This window comes from Chiloscyllium punctatum, chromosome 1 (genome assembly GCF_047496795.1).
Source record: "Chiloscyllium punctatum isolate Juve2018m chromosome 1, sChiPun1.3, whole genome shotgun sequence".
In the NCBI taxonomy this organism is placed as follows: domain Eukaryota; kingdom Metazoa; phylum Chordata; class Chondrichthyes; order Orectolobiformes; family Hemiscylliidae; genus Chiloscyllium; species Chiloscyllium punctatum.
In genome coordinates, this window is record NC_092739.1 from 136642961 (window position 1) to 136664034 (window position 21074).

The 21074-nt window shown below is 41.9% G+C and overlaps 1 protein-coding gene across 6 annotated transcripts in view; it reads left to right on the forward strand.

Moving 5' to 3' along the window:
• st8sia5 (ST8 alpha-N-acetyl-neuraminide alpha-2,8-sialyltransferase 5) overlaps positions 1-20303 on the forward strand; it is a 101008-nt gene extending 80705 nt beyond the window's left edge. For all 6 annotated transcript variants that reach the window (XM_072575015.1, XM_072575052.1, XM_072575024.1 and 3 more), the window contains one exon: positions 275-20303. In XM_072575015.1, coding sequence (XP_072431116.1) covers positions 275-737 — 463 coding nt within the window. In that variant the 3' untranslated portion in view covers positions 738-20303. The remainder of the gene's footprint in view (positions 1-274) is intronic.
• Positions 20304-21074: the final 771 nt, after the last annotated feature.

Here is a 21074-nt window from a genome sequence, read left to right on the forward strand (position 1 = left end):
GAAGTTGGCCACCCTGATGAAAATTGGACTGTATTGTGAGTAGGAAGTGGTGGTATTTTTAAGCTGGTACTGTCCTGCTGTGATGGTGCAGAATCCCAAGCTGAGATTGTTTTAACCTGTGTAGTATTTTTGATGCAGCTGACCTGGGATGGGTGGCGGGTAGTGATGGTTTCGGACAGAGGCACTTGAAACAAATAGCATTGAGCGATGTTTTCATTGCTCAAAAACAACAAAATTTCGAAAAGAAACTGAAGACTGTATTTTCTGCTTTTAGATTCCAAAAATTAGAGAAGTGGAGACGACCATTTTATGAAGTCCTACAAGCCTATGAAAATGCATCAGTGGTTATGCCAGCTTTCTACAACACCCGCAACACAGATGTTTCATTCAGGGTCAAGTATGTCCTGGATGATTTTGAATCTCAACAATCCATGTTCTATTTCCATCCACGATATATTGAGAATGTCTCCCGTTTCTGGATGAGACAGGGGCTGAGAGCCAAACGACTCAGCAGTGGCTTAATGTTGGTGACAGCTGCCATGGAGCTGTGTGAAGAGGTCCATCTCTATGGTTTTTGGTCATTTTCAATGGACCCCTCGGGTTTCTACATCACCCACCATTACTATGACAATGTCAAACCTCGGCCTGGCTTCCACAAGATGACTACTGAGATCTTTAACTTTCTGCACATGCACAGTAAGGGGATTCTCCAAGTCCATACTGGGACTTGTAGCTAAACTTCAACACCCTTTTACCAGTTGGGTGGACCTACCTATAAATCATATCAACTAGATTGAATTTTACTTAGTACACTTTGAGCTTCATGGAATGGATCATCCTTCCACATTACTGGCTAGATAAATACACAATAAATAAGGTAGTGATACTTTCACTGTGATTAGCCATTCAAAGTTCTTGGGTGGGACGTAGGTGTGTAGTTTTAAGCCCTCCTAAGAGTTGGATATGGGATTGTTAGAACGTTAAAATATTAACACACTGACTCAAGGCTTCGTAGAAACAAAAGCACTGCAGGTGTTGGAATCTTGCCCCAGTCCTGAAGAAGGGTTACACCCAAAACGTTAATTTCTCCCCCTCCTGATGCTGCCTGGCTTGCTGTGTTCTTCCAGCCTCCTGCCTGTCTACTCAAGGCTTCATAGGACAATCAGTATTTACCAGGCTGTTTTCCAAAAGCCTGATTCTCCAAAGAACTCAAGAAATTCTTCCATTATTTAGTATGATTTAATTATGGATTGTTTTTGAGTTTATAAGGCTCAGTTAGGGTTAGTTACTTGGTTTTGCATCCAAGTGTAAAGAATATCACCTTCCTACCCTGCTTTGCCATCCTGACAAAAAGCAACATTCACTGCTCCCAAATCAGAGGAAGATATGGACTGAAAATGATAAGAGTGAGTACAGTTGGAGAAAATCAAAATAAGCAGGTTTTAAATTATGCAAGTTTCAGAGCTTAATTTCATTAAATCTGCAAGGAGTGTCTCTTGCCTGGAATGTGTATTGAAAATTTATAGGCATGCTGTCAAAATGTTTCCATCCAGTACATTTTGATGACTGTCTCTCCCTTATAACATACGTAGACAAGGGCGATTATTGGAAAAATAGATAAATCTTTGACATACTTGTTCATTTGTCCTTGCATGAAGTTGGAAGAAACTTCAAGAAACCAGTGCAACTAGTTCCAGGTGTTAGTATCATGGTTTGATTATTGTCCTGAAATTATGTAGGACTATGATCAGTAATGACTTTGTATGGTCTGGGCTGCTTGCATATTCTAGAAACCTTGGCTGGTATCTAATTATTTGCATGTGTGTTTCTAGCTGGCAGTCACCATCATGCAGTTTTAATAACTCTTTCCCTGCTCTTTCAATCACTGTTGTGCTTCCAGAATCACAGAACTGTTACAGACCATTATTGCCTGCACAAGTTCTCTAACTCAGTACCGATCACTTGCCATTTTCCCTGTAGCCCTACATGGTATTTCTGTTTAAATGATCATCAAACTCCATCTTGAATGCTTCCGTGGAGCCTGCCTCCACCACACCTCCAGACTCAGCACTCTAGACCTTAACTGCTCACTTTGTGAAGAGTTTTTTAATCTCACTTCAGGGTGGGACTGTTTTCCAAGGGGAAGAGAAGGCAAAGACACTTTCTAAATTATGAGGTATTTGGACATAGTAGATAGGGATAAACTGCTCGTCCTGTTGGTAAGATGATGAAGAACTAGACAGCACAAATTTAAACAGTCCCAACTTCTCCATTTTTTTTAAACTCCTTTATTGAAGTTTCTTATTCCTGGAACTGTTTGTGTAAACTTTTTCTGCACTTGCTCCAACTGAACTTTTATAGTAAGGGTGGCGTGGTGGCTCAGTGGTTAGCACTGCTGCCTCACAGCACCAGGGACCCAGGTTCGATTCCAGCCTGGGGCAACTGTGTGGAGTTTGCACATTCTCGTTGTGTCTGCGTGGGTTTGCTCCGGTTTCCTCCCATAATCCAAAGGTGTGCAGGTCAGGTGAATTGGCCGTGCTAAATTGCCCATAGTGTTAGGTGCATTAGTCAGAGGGAAACTGGTTTGGGTGGGTTACTCTTCGGAGAGTCGGTGTGGACTTGTTGAGCCGAAGGGCCTGTTTCCACACTGTGGGAATCTAATCTTAACCTCCCAGCTCTTGTTCCCTGTGCCTAGAATACTGTATACTTTATTAGCAATCTCATTTCTTGTCCTACCACATTTAGTGTTTTATGCACATATACATGCAGGCTTGTCTGCTGCTGTACATCCTTTAGAATAGTTCCCTTTATCTTATATTGTCTGTCTGTGTTCTTTGTACCAAAATGTTTCACCTCATACTTGTTAACATTGAATTTCATCTGTACCTACTTGACAGTCCAACAATTTGTCTATGTCCTTTTGTAGTTCAACACTATCCTCCTCATAGATTACAGTGCTTCCAGGTTTTGTGTCATCCAAAAACTTGGAAATTGTACATTGCACTCCAAGACTGGACATACTGGAAAAAGCATGGGTGCTCTCCAGAGCAAACTTTCCTCCAGCTTGAAATTACCCATTAACCATTCTCTCTGTTTCCTATCACTCAGCCAATTTTGTATGCATGCTGCTCCGTCCCTTTTTTCCATAAGCTATAACTTTCCCCACAGGTCTATTGTGTTGCACTGCTCAAATGTATTTTGGAAGTCAAGGTACAGCATATCAATAGCATTTTCCAATTAACCCTCTGTGTTACCTGTTCATAAACTTCAGCAAGTTAGTTAGATAAAAATTTTCCTTCAATAAATGCTGACCCTTTCAAATTAATCCATATTTTTCAATGTAACTACTAGTCCTGTCCTGAATAAATGTTTCTACAAGTTTCCACATCAATGAAGTTAAGCTGATTCACTAGGCTTATCTTTACAATATTTTATGAACAAGGACTAACTGCAATTCTCCAGACCCTAGCAATGCCTCTCAGTCCAAGAAAGATGAAGAGATTATTGTACATGTCACTACAATTTCCTTCCATATTTTTGAGGCCTATTGTCAGGTTCTGGCACCGTATCAACTTAAAGTATTGACAGCTTATCTAATACTTCCTCTTTATTAATTAAAAATTGAGTAACTGAATTGCTTTCTCTGTCAAAAATCTGAAAGATCTTTGAATGCTGGAAATCTGAAACAAAACCATAAATTACTGTAAAATCTCATTTCTGAAGTTTTGAAGAAGGGTCATAGAGTCATAGAGATGTGCAGCACGGAAACAGACCTTTCGGTCCAACTCGTCCATGCCGGCCAGATATCTTAACCTAATCTAGTCCCACTTGCCAGCACCAATCTCATATCCCTCCAAACTCTTCCTATTCATCTACCCATGCAGATGCCTTTCAAATGTTGCAATTGTACTAGCCTCCACCACTTCCTCTGGCAGCTCATTCCATATACCTACCACCATCTGCCTGAAAAAGTTGCCCCTTAGGTCTATTTTATATCTTTCCCGTCTCACCCTAAAACTATGTTCTCTAGCTCTGGACTCTCCTGTGCCAGGGAAAACACATTGTCTATTTATCCCATCCATGCCCCTCATGATTTTATAAACCTCTATAAGGTCACTCTTCAACCTCCGACTCTCCAGGGAAAACAGCCCCAGCGTATTCAACCCTTCCCTATAGCTCAAATCCTCCAACCCATGGCAATATCCTTGTAAATCTTTTCTGAAACCTTTCATATTTCACAACATTCTTCTGATATGAAGGAGACCAAAACTGTATGCAATATTCCAACAGTGGCCTAACCAACATCCTGTACAGTCGCAACATGACCTCTCAACCCCTATACTCTATACTCTGACCAATGAAAGAAAATATACCAAACACCTTCTTCACTATCCTATCTATATGTGACTTTACTTTCAAGGAGCTATGAACCTGCACTCCAAGGTCTCTTTGTTCAGCAACATTCCCTAGGACCTTACCATTAAGTGTATAAATCCCGCTAAGATTTGCTTTCCCAAAATGCAGCACCTCGCATTTATTTCAATTAAACTCCATCTGGCACTCCTCGGACCATCTGATCAAGATCCTATTGTAGTCTGAGGTAACCTTTTTCACTGTCCACTACACCTCCAATTCTGGTGTCATCTGCAAACTTACTAACTATACCTCTTATGCTCACATCCAAATCATTTATATAAATGATATAAAGTAGTGGACCCAGCACTGATCCTTGTGGTTCTACAAGTTTCCCCATCAATGACGTTAAGCTAATTCACTGGGCTTACCTTTACAATATTTTATGAACAAGGACTAACTGCAATTCTCCAGACCCTAGCAACACCTCTGAGTCCAAGAAAGGTTAAGAGATTGTTGTACACGTCACTACAATTTCCTTCAGTATTTTTGAGGCATATTATCAGGTTCTGGCACCGTATCAACTTAAAGTATTGACAGCTTATCTAATACTTCCTCTTTATTAATTAAAAATTGAGTAACTGAGTTGCTTTCTCTGTCTCAGGCCTCTAGTCTGAAAAACAACCTTCCACCATCACCCTCTGTCTTCTACCTTCAAGCCAATTCTGTATTCAAATGACTAATTCTCCCTGTATTCCATGAGTTCTAACCTTACTAACTAGTCTGTCATGAGGAACCTTGTGAAACCCTTACTGAAGTCCATATAGATTACATCTATTGCTCTGCCCTCATCAATCCTCTTTGTTACTTCTTCAAAAAACTCAATCAAGTTCATGAGAAATGATTTCCCACACACAAAGCCATGTTGACCATCCCTAATCAGTCCTTGCCTTTCCAAATACATATACATCCTGTCCCTAAGGATTCCCTCAAACAACTTGCCCACTACCAACATCAGGCTCACCAGTCTATAGTTCCCTGGCTTGTCCTTACCACCTTTCTTAAATAGTGGCACCACATTAGCCAACCTCCAGTCTTCCAGCACCTCACCTGTGACTATTTATGATGCAAATATCTCAGCAAGAGGCCCAGCAATTACTTCCCTCACTTCCTACAGGGTTCTAGAGTACACCTGATCAGGTCTGGGGATTTATCCACTTTTATGAGTTTCAAAACATACAGCACTTCCTCCTCTATAATATGGACATTTTTCAAGATGTCACCATCTATTTCCCTACATTCTACATCTTCCATGACCTTCTCCACAGTAAACACTGATGAAAAATACTTGTTTAGTGTCTCTCCCATCTCCTGTGGCTCCACACAAAGATCGCCTTGCTGATCTTTGAGGGGCGAGTGTGTTTGTACTGGAAAAGCACAGCAGGTCAGGCAGCATCCAAGGAGCAGGAAAATCAACGTTTCGGGAAGAGCCTTGGTTTTGGCCCGAAACGTCGATTTTCCTGCTCCTCTGATGTTGCCTGACCTGCTGTGCTTTTTCAGCACCATACTCTCGACTCTAATCTCCAGCATCTGCAGTCCTCACTTTTGCATGATCTTTGAGGGGCCCTATTCTCTCCCTTGTTACCCTTTTGTCCTTAATGTATTTGTAAAAACCCTTTGGATTCTCCTTAACCCTATTTGCCAAAGCTATCTCATGTCCCCTTTTTGCCGTCTTGATTTCCCTCTTAATTTTACTCCTACTGCCCTTATACTCTTCGAAGGATTCACTCGATCTCTCCTGTCTACACCTGACATATGCTTCCTTCTTTTTCTGAACCAAACCCTCAATTTCTTCAGTCATCCAGCATTCTCTACATTTACCAGCCTTTTACCTGAACAGGAATATAATGTCTCTGGACTCTTGTTATATCATTTCTGAAGACCTGTCTGATTTCTCTCCACAGATGTTGCCAGACGTACTGAAATTTTACAGTAATTTCTGTTTTTGTTACTTCTCTGTTGCCATAGCTTGGGCACTATCTGCCCCATAGGTAAAGGTAGGTGGAAAGTATTCATATTTAACCACTGCCATGACACTTGCCTCCAGATGTAAATCTACATTTTTGGTCCCTAGTTGGTCCCACAACTCCTTTTATACCCTTTTACTATTGATATGCTTATAAAAGCCATTGAGATTTCTTTAATCTGGGGTGGCACGGTGGCTCAATGGTTAGCACTGCTGCCTCACAGCGCCAGGGACCTGGGTTCAATTCCTGCCTCAGATAACTGTGTGGAGTTTGCACACTCTCCCTGTGTCTGTTTGGGTTCCCTCTGGGTGCTCCGGTTTCCTCCCACAGTCCAAGGATGCGCAGGTCAGCTGAATTGGCCATATTAAATTACCGATAGTGTTAGGTGCATTAGTTGGGGGGAAATGCAGGGTAGGGGAATAGGTGTGGGTGGGTTACTCTTCGGAGGGTTCAGTATGGACTTGTTGAGCCGAAGGGCATGTTTCCATACTGTAGGGAATCTAATCATAATGTTAGCTACCAATTTTTTGTTATTATCCCTCTTTGGTCCTAGTATTTGCTTTCATACTTCCCTTCTGAATGTTCTGAATTCAGCTTGGTTCTCAATTAACTGTTCTACCTGAAACCCGTTTTAAACATATTTTCTCAACTTCAATTTCTATTTCCTTTGCCATGCAAGAAGCTTTGAATTTGTTTGTGATACCTTTTTACGTGATGCAGCAATGCTTATTTATTCTCCCATAACTAATCAGGACAGGACAGGATATCATATTAAATAATCTAACAGACATTTCCATTATGTAGCAGCATTATATTCATCCGGCTGTACGTGTCTGGGCTAATATTAGGCGAGAAGTTACAACAGAGGAGCATGCTTCAAGTGATCTGAGGTAGAGTGTGAGACGTCTGTAGCTTCAGGTCACATGCTGTTATAGAGCGATGATAGTGTGAGCTTGCCTCTTAAAAGAATACTGACAATGAAACACAACACAAAATCCCCCTTTTTCTGAACAGATCTAAGTGTTTGTACATCGGCATATATTGTCAATTCAATACTTATACCAACAGGTGAAATAGAGTTTACAAGACTAACATTCTGAAATCTATTGTATCACTTTGGAGGCTTGACGTTTTGTTCTGGTTGGTGATTGTGTACCTGTCTGGAGAGGTAGATGTTGCTTTCTGTTGCAGTTATTTGACAAGTTGGTCATCTTTCTGCTGGTTGCTGCTACTCAAGATCTTTGCACAGTCATCATCTTTGGAGTGTTTGTCCTTCTTGCATGTTTGTGTGCTGAACATTGATCTGAACTGACTTTTCTTTCTTTACAATGTAGCACCATTACCAGTACTGATTTGACCTATGTTATAAGCCTTTGTGGTATCCAAAAATTTGTATTTAGATTTCTAACTTGCAATTTTTGCCCAGTGCAGAGTTTTGGTTGTTCTCTACCTACTCACTTGTGTATCTCTGTCACACTTCTCTGTCTTTGAAGAAATATTCACAGAATTGTTTAGACAGTTGGTGGGCAAGGTTGTTCACACTTGCTTTCTGAGCAAATGTTGTGCTCGGGCTGGTAATCCCTTCATCATTGGTATTGCGTGAAAATGCAGGAATAAATATGAAAATCTTGCTTTGTTAGTTAATACCTGATGATTATTGATTTGATAGTACTACAGTCTGGTGGACCATTTCAGCTTGGATGGTGGGACACTCCCCATTTAATAAACATGTTTGGAAATGGCTTGCCAGTGTACAGCAGTCCATTGTCAGTATTAATTCCAGGATAACAATTAAACTAAAAATAATGCTCTTTGTGTCAGTGATGGTTTTGCTGGGTGTTTTGCTAATGTTCTGAACCAGGCCAGACTCCTCAAAACCTCATTAAGCAAGTAACCCAGACCATACTTTGCTTTTTTTTAGTGTATAGTGGATATTCCCAGTGTAAATTAGCTGCGTCGACTGCCAACTTTTAAACAAACAAACTTTATTTACAAAATGACGGAATGAAACACAAAGAACAGAAAATACCTTATCCTATCCAAACCCAACTTAATGGTGCTGTTTCAAAAACACACACACCCCTGAGCACAAACAGTAAAACAGCACAGGCAACTCCCAGTTCAAAATCAGAAGGGCAGAAGGAGAGAGAGTACCTAGCCTTTCTCTTCACACACAACTGCTGAACTGAACCAGAAATCCTCAGCTGCCACTCCCTTTCATTATACAAGTTAGTTCAAAAACATAAAAGCCTTTGGCCTGAGGTATCCCCTGTTTAGGGGTAAACGAAAAGGGCCCCATTAAACAATCTCTGCACCAACTCAGCCATTTCGGAGCCTGGGCTGTTTTACGACCCCTCTGAGAAAAATGAAGGACACAGTTACTTTGAGAAAAACGACCAGCTTTGCGATTTTAAGTCATTGAACTGTAGGGAAGTAATCTATCAGAAGAAGGGACATCTAGATGAGTACTTTAAGTGCCAAGGCATAATAGGCTATAGACCAAGTGCAGTAAATGGGATTAGTGGAGCTTGGTGCTGATATGTTGGCATGGATAAGGTGGGCATAACAGTCTGTTTCTATGCTGTATGACACTAAGATGTAATCTTCCCCATGTACTGAGAATCAATCTCTTGCTACTTTTGTTCAAGGAGTGTAGGGAACATTTCTAAATTGTAGAGGCTCCCTCAGCAGCAGGGGTTAATATGTTTGACATGACTTGCATGCACTCAAAAAACATTGACTGTCCTGATTCATCCCTGGCCTGTGCACAGATTCACATTCCAGTACATCTAATACACATATGTCCATTGTGCAACATGGACATGATAACTAAGTATAGCACTTATTTGCCCTTGAGAAAGACTTGCCATTTTATACAAAGTTTGACCCTGTTTGGCCAAATGAGTAAACCTTGTTAGATGTCCCAAACTGTCAGGTCATTCCTAGAGAATAATATTTTGCTCATAGTTAATTGCAACTGGTCACACTGACTGTGGACAAAGTATAACACATTAACCTTGAGAATGTCTTCAACTTTGTAATCCAGACCATCAACATGTAGATTCAGAAGAATATCTTGGTCTTTGAGCATTTACCAAACCCACACAATGCGTGAAGCATAATTGTCCTCATACCTGGTATGTATCTCATTTATAAATCGTAATCTTGCACATCATTAACTGATTCAATTGCTTCACATGTGGCATGAATCTACTGAATTGTGAGAGCTATGCAGTCCTGCCACAGCTCAACCATTGGCATCTCGAAGGTAGAAAATTTTGAAAAGCTAAAATGATCTTACATACTTGCACTATGGTGTGATTCTGCCATAGGACAGAATTGATGGTCTATTATACACTCTGAGGTAATCTTTTATAGCTATGTTATGGAGTACTCCTTGCTGAAGAATGTGGATTTCAGGGTGTGTAGTGATGATATGATGGCACTAGCCCCCGTGTTGATTTTAGCTTTGAATATGCATTACCCTGCCTTCTAAGTACATTTGATCATTATTGAAGCTCTTTATTACTTTATGCTGTCAACATGATGTGGTAGGTTAATAACTTGAAAAGCTTAGTCATCTAAAATTTGCCTTTCATTTGGTTGATTTTGAATCTCCTTGGTGGTTTTGCATTTGCACGGCATCTTAACACTTTTTCCTTGTAGCTAGTGTTGTGGAGTTGTACTATCTTGTTGGTACCTGTGTTTTGTTCTAGAGTCCCACTTGTCCTTTGGAACCATAAGACATAGGAGTGGAAGTAAGGCTATTTGGCCCATCGAGTCCACTCCGCCATTTAATCATGGCTGATAGGCATTTCAATTCCACTTACCCGTACTCTATCCATAGCCCTTAATTCCTTGCGAGATCAAGAATTTATCAATCTCTGCATTGAAGACATTTAATGTCCTGCCTCCAATGCGCTCCATAACAGTGAATTCCACAGGCCCACCACTCTCTGACTGAAAAAAATGTCTCCTCAAGTCTGTTCTAAATTGACCCCCTCTAATTCTAAGGCTGTGCCCATGTGTCCTCGTCTCCCCGCCTAATGGAAACAAATTCCCAGTGTCCACCCTTTCTAAGCCATGCATTATCTTTTAAGTTTCTATTAGATCTCCCCTCAACCTTCTAAACTCTAATGAATGCAATCCCAGGATCCTCAGCCGTTCGTTGTATGTTAGGCCTCCCATTCCAGGGATCATCCATGTAATCTCCACTGGACATGCTCCAGTGCCAGTATGTCCTTCCTGAGGTGTGGGGTCCAAATTTGGACATGGTATTCTAAATGGAGCCTAACTAGAGCTTTATAAAGTCTCAGAAATACATTGCTGCTTTTATATTCCAACCCTCTTGAGATAAATAACAACATTACATTTGCTTTCTTAACCACGGACTCAACCTGCAAGTCAACCTTTAGAGAATCTTGGATTAGCACTCCCAGATCCCTTTGTACTTTGGCTTTAAGAATTTTCTCACCGTTTAGAAAATAGTCCATGCCTGTATTCTTTTTCCCAAAGTGCAAGACCTTGCATTTCCTCATGTTGAATTTCATCAGCCATTTCCTGGACAACTCTCCTAAAGTGTCTAAATATTTCTGCAGTCTCCCACCTCCCCAGTACGACCTGCCTGTCCGCCTATCATCGGCGATCTTCACCAGAATGCCCCAGTCCCTTCGTCCAAATCATTAATATATAAAGTGAACAGCTGCGTCCCCAACACTGAAACCTGCTGGACACCATTTGTCACCAGCTGCTATTCTGAAAACCAGATTTCATGCACATGTATGCCCAGTGTCCCTTGGTGCAGGATGCTTTACAGATATCAAAAATTGCATGATAGCTTTTGGGTAGGTGCAACTAACCATATGTACAGTATAACAGATTTAGATAGTTTTGCTAACCGGAGCAATTGTATTAGCTTTGTGTAATTATTGTTCACCTGCCACTATGACTTCATGCGTGTGTCCAACCACAAGCAGTGCTTGTCAATGGTATGTCTCTTTCTCTTAGTCAAAATATCCTTCCTAAATCTTTCTAATTAGTATGGAAATTATAAGGAACTCAATGAGCCTCTATGGCTGCACCCCGTCAGAAAAATTACCTGCATGTGCTTTGCTGCGTTCCAACAAGCCGGCCAATACACTGTTGGAGTTTCTGTCTGTATATCTTCAAGTTGATTCTTATTTTGAGCTGGCCTTTGAACTTTCCAGATCTTTCCAGTCATCCTTAAAAAAACAGATGTGTCAATTTTGCAAAGCCCCTCCTTAGCAATGGCAAACAAGATTTTCAGAGCTCTTTTCCCTGAATCATATATCACTTCATCTGTAAAATAAACCTGCATATGTTGTTTGAACAATTATAGCTCACAAGAGGTATAACTGTATGTCCATTGCCCAATGTGTTTGCTGCTGTCCATGGTTTAATCCTTAAAGACCCTTGAATGATACCTTTTTAAGGCAGTGTAATTTCTTTTAAAAAGCTCTTGATTTTGTCAGTGGAAATGAAATGTGTTGCTTCTTTAAGAACCAACTTCTGCTGTTGTTTTCTGAGATTTTAACTTTTGCATCACTCTTCTGTAAGAATGTACACTGGGCTTCCAGCTCTCTGTGGGTCTCTGCCCAAAAGTGGGCTTCAGTTTTCAACTTTTTGCTTGAGTAATTCTTAGAAATTTCTGTTACCTTGAAAGAGCTTACAGTCCAGTCAAAACAAAAATAGTTCTGTCTTCTTGTTGGTCAGTACCCTATCTATAGATCTGTACTCTCAGAAACTCATGCTGCTAATTATCTAAATGCTCTGACGTTCAAAACAATTGTCAGTTTGCCTTCAATTAGTCATCCAAGTGTCTGACACCATGATGTTGGAGTTTTTTGATATATTGTTGTTACTACTAACTGTGACATGAGTACAGCAGCACATGTTATATCAGTGCTTGCTTTGTTCCACATAAAATATAAGGAGCTGAACATGAGATTTTATGGCATTGTAAAATCCAGCAGATGTTTATTACATCTAACTATTATACACAAACATTACACTTACAATCCAGGCAGCTAGATGTGTCTTATATTAGATTAATAGATACCAACTGAGGAACATGCTTCCAGTAGCATATTATGCTTCAAGTGATCTGAGGTAAGCTGGACTTTTATTCCATCAGGTTTACTATTATGATACGATGATGAGCGTGTCTCTTAAAATTATACTGAGCTACTGACTGTGAGACAGAACAGTGTAGTGATAATGTCACTGTGCTGGTAATCCAGCAATCTAGGCTGATGCTGGGGGATACATGTTCAAGTCTGGCCACCATGGTTTATGATATTTAATTTCAATTGATATATCCAAAAAAGCTAGTCTCAATAATATTGACAGCGAAACTATCATTGATTGTTGTAAAAATCCATCTGCTCCACAATATCCATTAGGGAAGTAAATCTGTCATCCTTATCTGGTCATGGATTCTTAGAGCTGTACAACACGGAACCAGACCCTTCAGTCCAACTCGTCCATGCCGGCCAGGTATCCTAAATTAATCTAGTCCCATTTGCTACCCTTTGGCCCATTTCCCTCTAAACCCTTCCTATTCAGCCTCCACCATTTCCTCTGGCAGCTCATTCCATACATGCACCACTCTCTGCGTGAAAAGATTTCCTCTTAGGTCCTGTTAAATATTTCCCTTATCATCTTAAACCAGAGCTGTTTTGGACTCCGCTACCTTGGGGGGAAAAACCTTGGCTATTCACCCTATCCATGCCCCTCATGATTTTATAACTTCTCTAAGGTAATTCCTCAGCGTCCAACACTCCAGGGAAAATGGCCCCAGCCTATTCAACCTCTCCCTATAGCTCAAACCCTCCAACACTGGCAACATCCTTGTAAATCTTTTCTGAATCTTTTCAAATTTCATAACATACTTCCTATAGCAAGGAGTCTAGAATTGAATGCAGTATTCCAAAAGGGGCCTAACCAATGGTCTGGCCTATGTGTGACTCCAGATACACAAAAATGTGGTTGAATTATTAAGAACTTCCATATTACTGAGAAGGTTTCAGACCATTCCAACTCAGATAATCTGCTCTGAAAACTCTGCTCACATTTTGACAGCTGTGGCAAATTGGATGGTAGCAGCTAGACAGCCCACAACATTCTAAAATAATCAGCAACATTCTAAATTAAATGATCCACAATATTCCGAAAAACGATGTTAATTTTCCCTTACACCCAGTGTTAATGCATCTTTGCCAAAACAAATCATTTCTGTCTTTGGCCATACCATATCTGTGTAAAAAGGTTTTGAGAAGCAGTTTGAGACTCAAGCAGATAAATTAACCACCGGGGCAAAAGCATTACCTCCAACCAGTAATTATGAATCGATGTAACATCAACTGCTTTTCTGTGGGAATGAGCTCCACACTAGTACCTCACTCGAAAGACAGATTTTCTAGACTCTGATTATGAGTCACTCACTCTCTTGGTGGAGCAGGTAACAGCTGTCTGATGGTGTTTCTTTTTAAGTCGCGGTATAGTCCAGTTATTGCTTTTTTAACGGCTAAAATTTAAAGTTTTTTTTTAAGCGCCTAGCGGACCCGGAAGCTGGTGTCGCGCTAGCTTACCTGGGAAGGTTTTTTTTCTTATAAAAGCGCGCAGGCGAGGAACCCGAAGCACTACAGGGGTAGAGCCTCGCACCCGCCCTCCTCCTCTAACCTAATAATACGACCCGTTGTGATAAGCAGGTAAGTGCTGCATTTTGCTTGTTTGTTTTTTTAGATCTAGTTTTTAAAGTTTACCTTTTAGAGGGATGGCAGCGAAGGCAGTGCAATGTTCCTCTTGCAACATGTATGAGGTGAGGGAAGCCATTAGCGTCCCTCCTGATTACACTTGCAAGAAGTGCACCCATCTCCAGCTCCTCCAAGACCGTGTTAGGGAACTGGAGCTGGAGTTGGATGAACTGCGGATCATTCGGGAGGCAGAGGTGGTCATAGATCAGAGCTTTGGGAAGTAGTTACTCCAAAAGTTATAGAGCGATGGGTGACAGTGAGGGGGAGTGGGAGGAAGCAGCCAGTGCAGGGACCCCCTGCGGTCATTCCCCTCAAGAACAAGTGTACCGTTTTGGATACTTGTGGGGGGGATGACTTACCAGGGGTAAGCAACGAGGTTCAGGCCTCTGGCATGGAGCCTGTCCCCGTTGCTCTGAAGGGAAGGGTGGTGAAAGGTAGAGCGATAGTTATTGGGGACTCAATAGTGAGGGGCACAGATAGGCGGTTTTGCGGGGGCGACAGAGACTCACGATTGGTATGTTGCCTCCCAGGTGCAAGGGTACGTGATGTCTCTGATCGTGTTTTCCGGGTCCTTAAGGGGGAGGGGGAGCAGCCCCAGATCGTGGTCCACATTGGCACCAACGACATAGGTAGGAAGATGGGTGAGGATGTTAGACAGGCTTTCAGGGAGCGAGGTTGGAAGCTCAGAACTAGAACGAACAGAGTTGTTGTCTCTGGTTTGTTACCCATGCCACCTGATAGAGAGTCGAGGAATAGGGAGAGAAAAGAGTTAAATGCGTGGCTACAGGGGTGGTGCAGGAGGGAGGGATTCCGGTATTTGGATAACTGGGGTTCGTTCTGGGGAAGGTGGGACCTCTATAAACAGGATGGTCTACACCTGAACCTGAGGGGCACCAGTATCCTTGAGGGGAGGTTTGCTAGTGCTCTTTGGGAGGGTTTAAACTAACTCTGCAGGGGCATGGGAACCTGGAGTGTAGCTTTAGGGTACAGGACCTTGAGTGTAGGGAGGTTAGGAACATGGCATCGATCTCGAAGGAGGGTGTCTGTAAACAGGAAGGTGGCTTGAAGTATGTATACTTCAATGCCAGAAGTATAAGAAATAAGGTAGATGAGCTTGCAGCATGGGTTGGTACCTGGGACTTCGATGTTGTGGCCATTACAGAGACGTGGGTAGAACAGGGACAGGAATGGCTGTTGCAGGTTCCAGGGTTTAAATGTTTTAGTAGGGTCAGAGATGGGGGTAAAAAAGGGGGAGGTGTGGCATTGCTTGTCAAGGATAGTATTACAGCAGTAGAAAGGGTGATGGAGGAAGACTTGCCATCTGAGGTAGTTTGGGCGGAGGTTAGAAATAGGAAAGGTGAGGTCACCCTGTTAGGAGTTTTCTACAGGCCTCCTAATAGTCCGAGAGAAGTAGAGGAAAGTATTGCGAGGATGATTCAGGAGAAGAGTGAAAGTAGCAGGGTGGTTGTTATGGGGGACTTTAACTTCCCAGATAGTGACTGGGAAAGCTATAGCTCGAGTTCGTTTGATGGGTCGATGTTTGTCCAATGTGTGCTGGAGGGTTTCCTGACACAATATGTAGACAGGCCAACAAGAGGTGAGGCTATACTGGATTTGGTTCTAAGTAATGAACCAGGCCAGGTGTTAGACTTGGAGGTAGGTGAGCACTTCGGGGGCAGTGACCACAACTCGGCGACTTTCACTCTAGTGATGGAGGGGGATAAGTGTGCACTGCAGGGCAACAGTTATAGCTGGGGGCAGAGAAATTATGATGCGGTGAGGCATGACTTAGGATGCATGGATTGGAAAAATAGGCTTCAAGGGAAGAACACAAATGATATGTTGAGATTGTTCAAGGAACAGCTAATGGGTGTCCTTGATAAGTATGTACCAGTCAGGCAGGGAGGAAAGGGTCTTGTGAGGGAGCCGTGGTTTAACAAGGAATTGGAATCCCTTGTGAAAGGGAAGAGGGCGGCCTATGTAAAGATGAGGCGTGAAGGTTCAGTTGGGGCGATTGAGAGTTATAAGATAGCCAGGAAGGATCTAAAGAGAGAGCTAAGAGCAGCGAGAAGGGGACATGAAAAGTCCTTAGTTGGTAGGATTAGGGAAAACCCAAAGGCTTTCTATAGGTATGTCAGGAATAAAAGGATGACTAGGGTAGGTATCGGTCCAGTCAAGGATAGTAGTGGGAAATTGTGTGTGGAGGCGGAGGAGATTGGTGAGACACTAAATCAATACTTTTCGTCAGTATTCACTCAGGAACAGGACATTGTTGCCGATGTGAATACTGAGTCACAATTAATTAGAATGGACGGCTTTGAGGTATGTAGGGAAGCGGTGTTGGAAATTTTGGAAAGGATGAAAATAGGTAAGTCCCCTGGGCCTGATGGCATTTATCCTAGGACCCTCTGGGAAGCTAGGGAGGAGATAGCGGAGCCATTGGCCTTGATTTTTATGTCGTCGTTGTCTACGGGAATAGTGCCAGAAGACTGGAGGATAGCGAATGTGGTCCCCTTGTTCAAGAAGGGGAGCAGGGATAGCCTGAGTAACTATAGGCCAGTGAGTCTCACTTCTGTTGTGGGCAAAGTCTTAGAGAGAATTGTAAGGGATAGGATTTATGAACATCTGGATAGGAATAATGTGATCAAGGATAGTCAGCATGGTTTTGTGAAGAGCAGGTCGTGCCTCACAAACCTTATTGAATTCTTTGAGAAGGTGACCAAGGAAGTGGACGAGGGTAAAGCAGTAGATGTGGTATATATGGATTTTAGCAAGGCGTTCGATAAGGTACCCCATGGCAGGCTAATGCAAAAACTACGGAGGTATGGCATTTGAGGGTGCATTAGAGGTTTGGATTAGGGATTGGCTGGCTGGAAGGAGACAGAGGGTAGTAGTTGATGGTATAGGTTCATCTTGGAGCGCAGTTACGAGCGGTGTTCCACAAGGATCTGTTTTGGGACCATTGCTGTTTGTCATTCTTATAAATGACCTGGAGGAGGGGCTTGAAGGCTGGGTGAGCAAGTTTGCAGATGACATGAAAGTCGGTGGAGTTGTGGACAGCGAAGAAGGATGTGGCAGGTTACAGTGGGATATAGATAAGTTGCAGAGCTGGGCAGTAAGGTGGCAAATGGAATTCAATGTAGCTAAATGTGCAGTCATTCACTTTGGTAGGAGTAACAAGAAGATGGATTACTGGGCTAATGGTAGACTACTTGGTAGTGTGGATGAGCAGAGGGATCTTGGTGTCCATGTACACAGATCTTTGAAAGTTGCCACCCAGGTAAATAGTGCTGTGAAGAAGGCATATGGTGTACTGGGCCTTATTGGTAGAGGAATTGAGTTCCGGAGTCCTGAGGTCATGTTGCAGTTGTATCAGACTGTGGTGCGGCCTCATCTGGAATATTGTGTGCAGATTTGGTCGCCATACTATAGGAAGGATGTGGAGGCATTGGAACGAGTGCAGAGGAGGTTTACCAGGATGTTGCCTGGCATGGTAGGAAGATCGTATGAGGAAAGGCTGAGGCACTTGGGGCTTTTCTCATTGGAGAAAAGAAGGTTTAGGGGAGATTTGATAGAGGTGTACAAGATGATTAGGGGTTTAGATAGGGTTGACAGTGAGAACCTTTTTCCGCATATGGAGTCAGCTGTTACTAGGGGACACAGCTTTAAATTAAGGGGTGGTAGGTATAGGACAGATGTTAGGGGTAGATTTTTTACTCAGCGGGTTGTGAGTTCATGGAATGCCCTGCCAGTAGCAGTGGTGGACTCTCCCTCTTTATGGTCATTTAAGCGGGCATTGGACAAGCATATGGAGGTTATTGGGCTAGTGTAGGTTAGGTAGGCTTCGGTCGGCGCAATATCGAGGGCCGAAGGGCCTGTACTGCGCTGTATTTTTCTATGTTCTATGACTTTATGCCCTTCGTTCTAAACTATTCTATCAATTCCTTTCAAAATTCTAAAACTTCAACCAAATCACCCTCACCCTTTTGTCCAAGAAATGCATTCAAAGCCAGTTTGTGTTATCTTTCTTCATAAGCTAACCCTTGGAACACTGATGACGTTCTAGTGAATCTGCACTCCTGTCCTTCCAAATCCAACATATCCTTTCTAAAATGTGGCACACAGAAAACAGTTACAGTGTAATCTAGATGTTGTATAGCCAGCACTTAGATTAGCTTCAGCAAAATACCTTTTTAAGTTCCAGACCTCAGCTTCGAAAAGCAAACATTCAAACAGCTTTTTATATTATTATTGATTACATTACTGTGATCTGTGAACACAGATCCCTACCACTGTCTAGTCCTCCAAGCTGTTTGTGGCTTTTCATCATTCAAAAATAGTTTGATCTATTTTCAGTTAAAATATACAATCTCTTCTTTATCTATATAGATAAAGGGGACATAAATTTAAGGTGAAGGGTGGAAGGTATAGGGGAGATGTCAGGGGTGGGTTCTTTACCCAGAGAGTAGTGGGGGCATGGAATGCGCTGCCCGTGGGAGTGGTAGAGTCAGAATCATTGGTGACCTTTAAGCGGCATTTGGATAGGTACATGGATGGGTGCTTAATCTAGGATAGAAGTTCGGCACAACATCGTGGGCCGAAGGGCCTGTTCTGTGCTGTATTGTTCTATGTTCTATGTATATTGAAATTTAAGTGCCATGTTCTGTTCACTCATTTAATTGATTAATGTGTGTTTGTATTTTTGTGCTCATATCTGCATTGTTAAAAACCACTTAGTCTTTGTGCCATTGGAAATATAAGGCTTTCAACTATGCAGAATTATTAATAAATTTAGTGAAGAGTTGAGATTCTAGCTCTGACTCTTATGGGCACCACTATTCACTTCCTTATGATTTCAATGAACAGCCATTATTATTGCTACTGTCTCACCAATATCTTAACCAGACCACTATGATTTTTTCAGTCCCAAGAGCTTGTATTGTCTAATCAAAATCTTAACTAGACTAATGTAAGTTCTTCAATCTCACAATTGTATTTCAGCTGACTGCCTCTTATTTAGAAGGTTAGTGAATGTCTGGAAGCCCACACACCTACATCCATTTAAAAAATCTATCTAAATTCCTTAGTCAGCTTAATTAGACATGACCTACCCAACTCCAATTCATGTGGACTCACTCTAATCAAATCAATTCCTCAGTTGAGGAGGATTGCTGTGTTTTATTGGATATTTATTTGTGGTCATCTTCCTTTTGCAGATATAGTCAGTTATGTAGCATCCAATCTAAAAGTTTATTAGTACAGTACTACACCGCTCAGAACTCAATTTAATACTGATATTAAGTTAATACATCAAGGATTACAGACAGGTTTTGGTGTTTGGTTCTCTAGTTGTAAACCAGCACAGATTAATATTTCAGTCAGTTTTTCTGACTCGTTTCCAAATATTCAGCTGGGTACTTCTGAAATATATTCTGTAGTAATAAAAGGAAGTTTGACAGTGTTACATAGAAATGCTATTTACGTTTCATGGCAAAGTTGTGTCAAGCCACTATTTTAAAATTCTGTTCAGTACTTGAGCAGAAATTAGAATTTTCTTTCACTGGCCCAAGTGAGGGCATTTATAGTAGAATGATTAGGTCTGATCTCTTCACGTCATAGCAATGTTAGAATGAACTACTCTCTCCATTCAATTCAAGGGGCAACCAGGGACAGGAACAATTCCATATCCTCTGGGAGAGTAAAGAAAAAGAAACAGTAAACAATTGGGCAAAGGATAATGCAGCTAACCCACAACCTTTAGAATGTTTTTATTCCAAATATTTCAGTGTCTTAATAGCTGGATAGTTAGATCAGACCAGGAACAATTAAAAACACATAAGGTCAATGACAGACTTTCTGAGACAAAATGCCTGTAGCATCAAAGTATCTCATATATAATATTAACCAAGATCATAAAGCTTTCTGATTCCATTTTATGTGCCACTGTCCTGTAAAGCATAATCTTCTTTTTGTAAGTTGAGATGTAATGCTCGTTAATTTTTGTGTGTTCACATTTGTGTCTGCTATAAGCTAATTCATCATCACTAGTAAAAATTTTGTTGTGTACACTATTCTTCTTAAAGAGCAGTTTACTCACCAGGATTCTCTTTAAGGGTAAGCAATTACAAAATTAAAAGTGATACATGAACTGAAGGCACTCAGCTGCTTTTTACTCTTATGTTCTAAAACTTGCTCATCAGATTCTAACAATATTTCTTTTTAAATCTCCACCTCCACTCCCACTGGACTCATCATCTTCCTAACACTGAGTTCCTACTAATTGATTTATTTCTAAAGTATTCTCTGTTCAGTCAACTACCTATGTGTTTTGGAGAAAGTACGCGTTCCGCAGAGACCACTCCCTCCACGATTTCCTTGTTAGGTCCACGGCTCTCACCAACCCACCCTCCACTCCTGGCACCTTCCCTTGCCACCGCAAGCAGTGCAAAACCTGTGCCCAGACCTCCCCCCTCACCTCCATCCAAGGCCCCAAAGGATCCTTCCACATCTGACAGATTTACCTGTAATTCCACATACGTCATCTGTGCTCGTTGCTCTTGGTGTGGTCTCCTCTACATTAGGGAGACAGGACACCAACTTGTGAAATGTTTCAGAGAACATCTCTGGGACAGACACACACTAAACAACGCCACCATTCTGTGGCCGAACACTTTAACCGCAACCCCCCCCCCCCCACACCTCCACTCCACCAAGGACATGCAATTCCTGGGCTTCCTCCACCACCAAATTCTAGCCAGCCAATGCCTGGAGGACAAATGCATCTTCTTCCACCTTGGGACCCTCCAACCACACGGGATCAATGTAGATTTTACCAATTTCTTCATTTCCCCTCTCCTCACCTTATCCCAAGTCCAACCTTCCAACTTGGCACTGCCCTCTCGAACTGTCCTTACCTGTT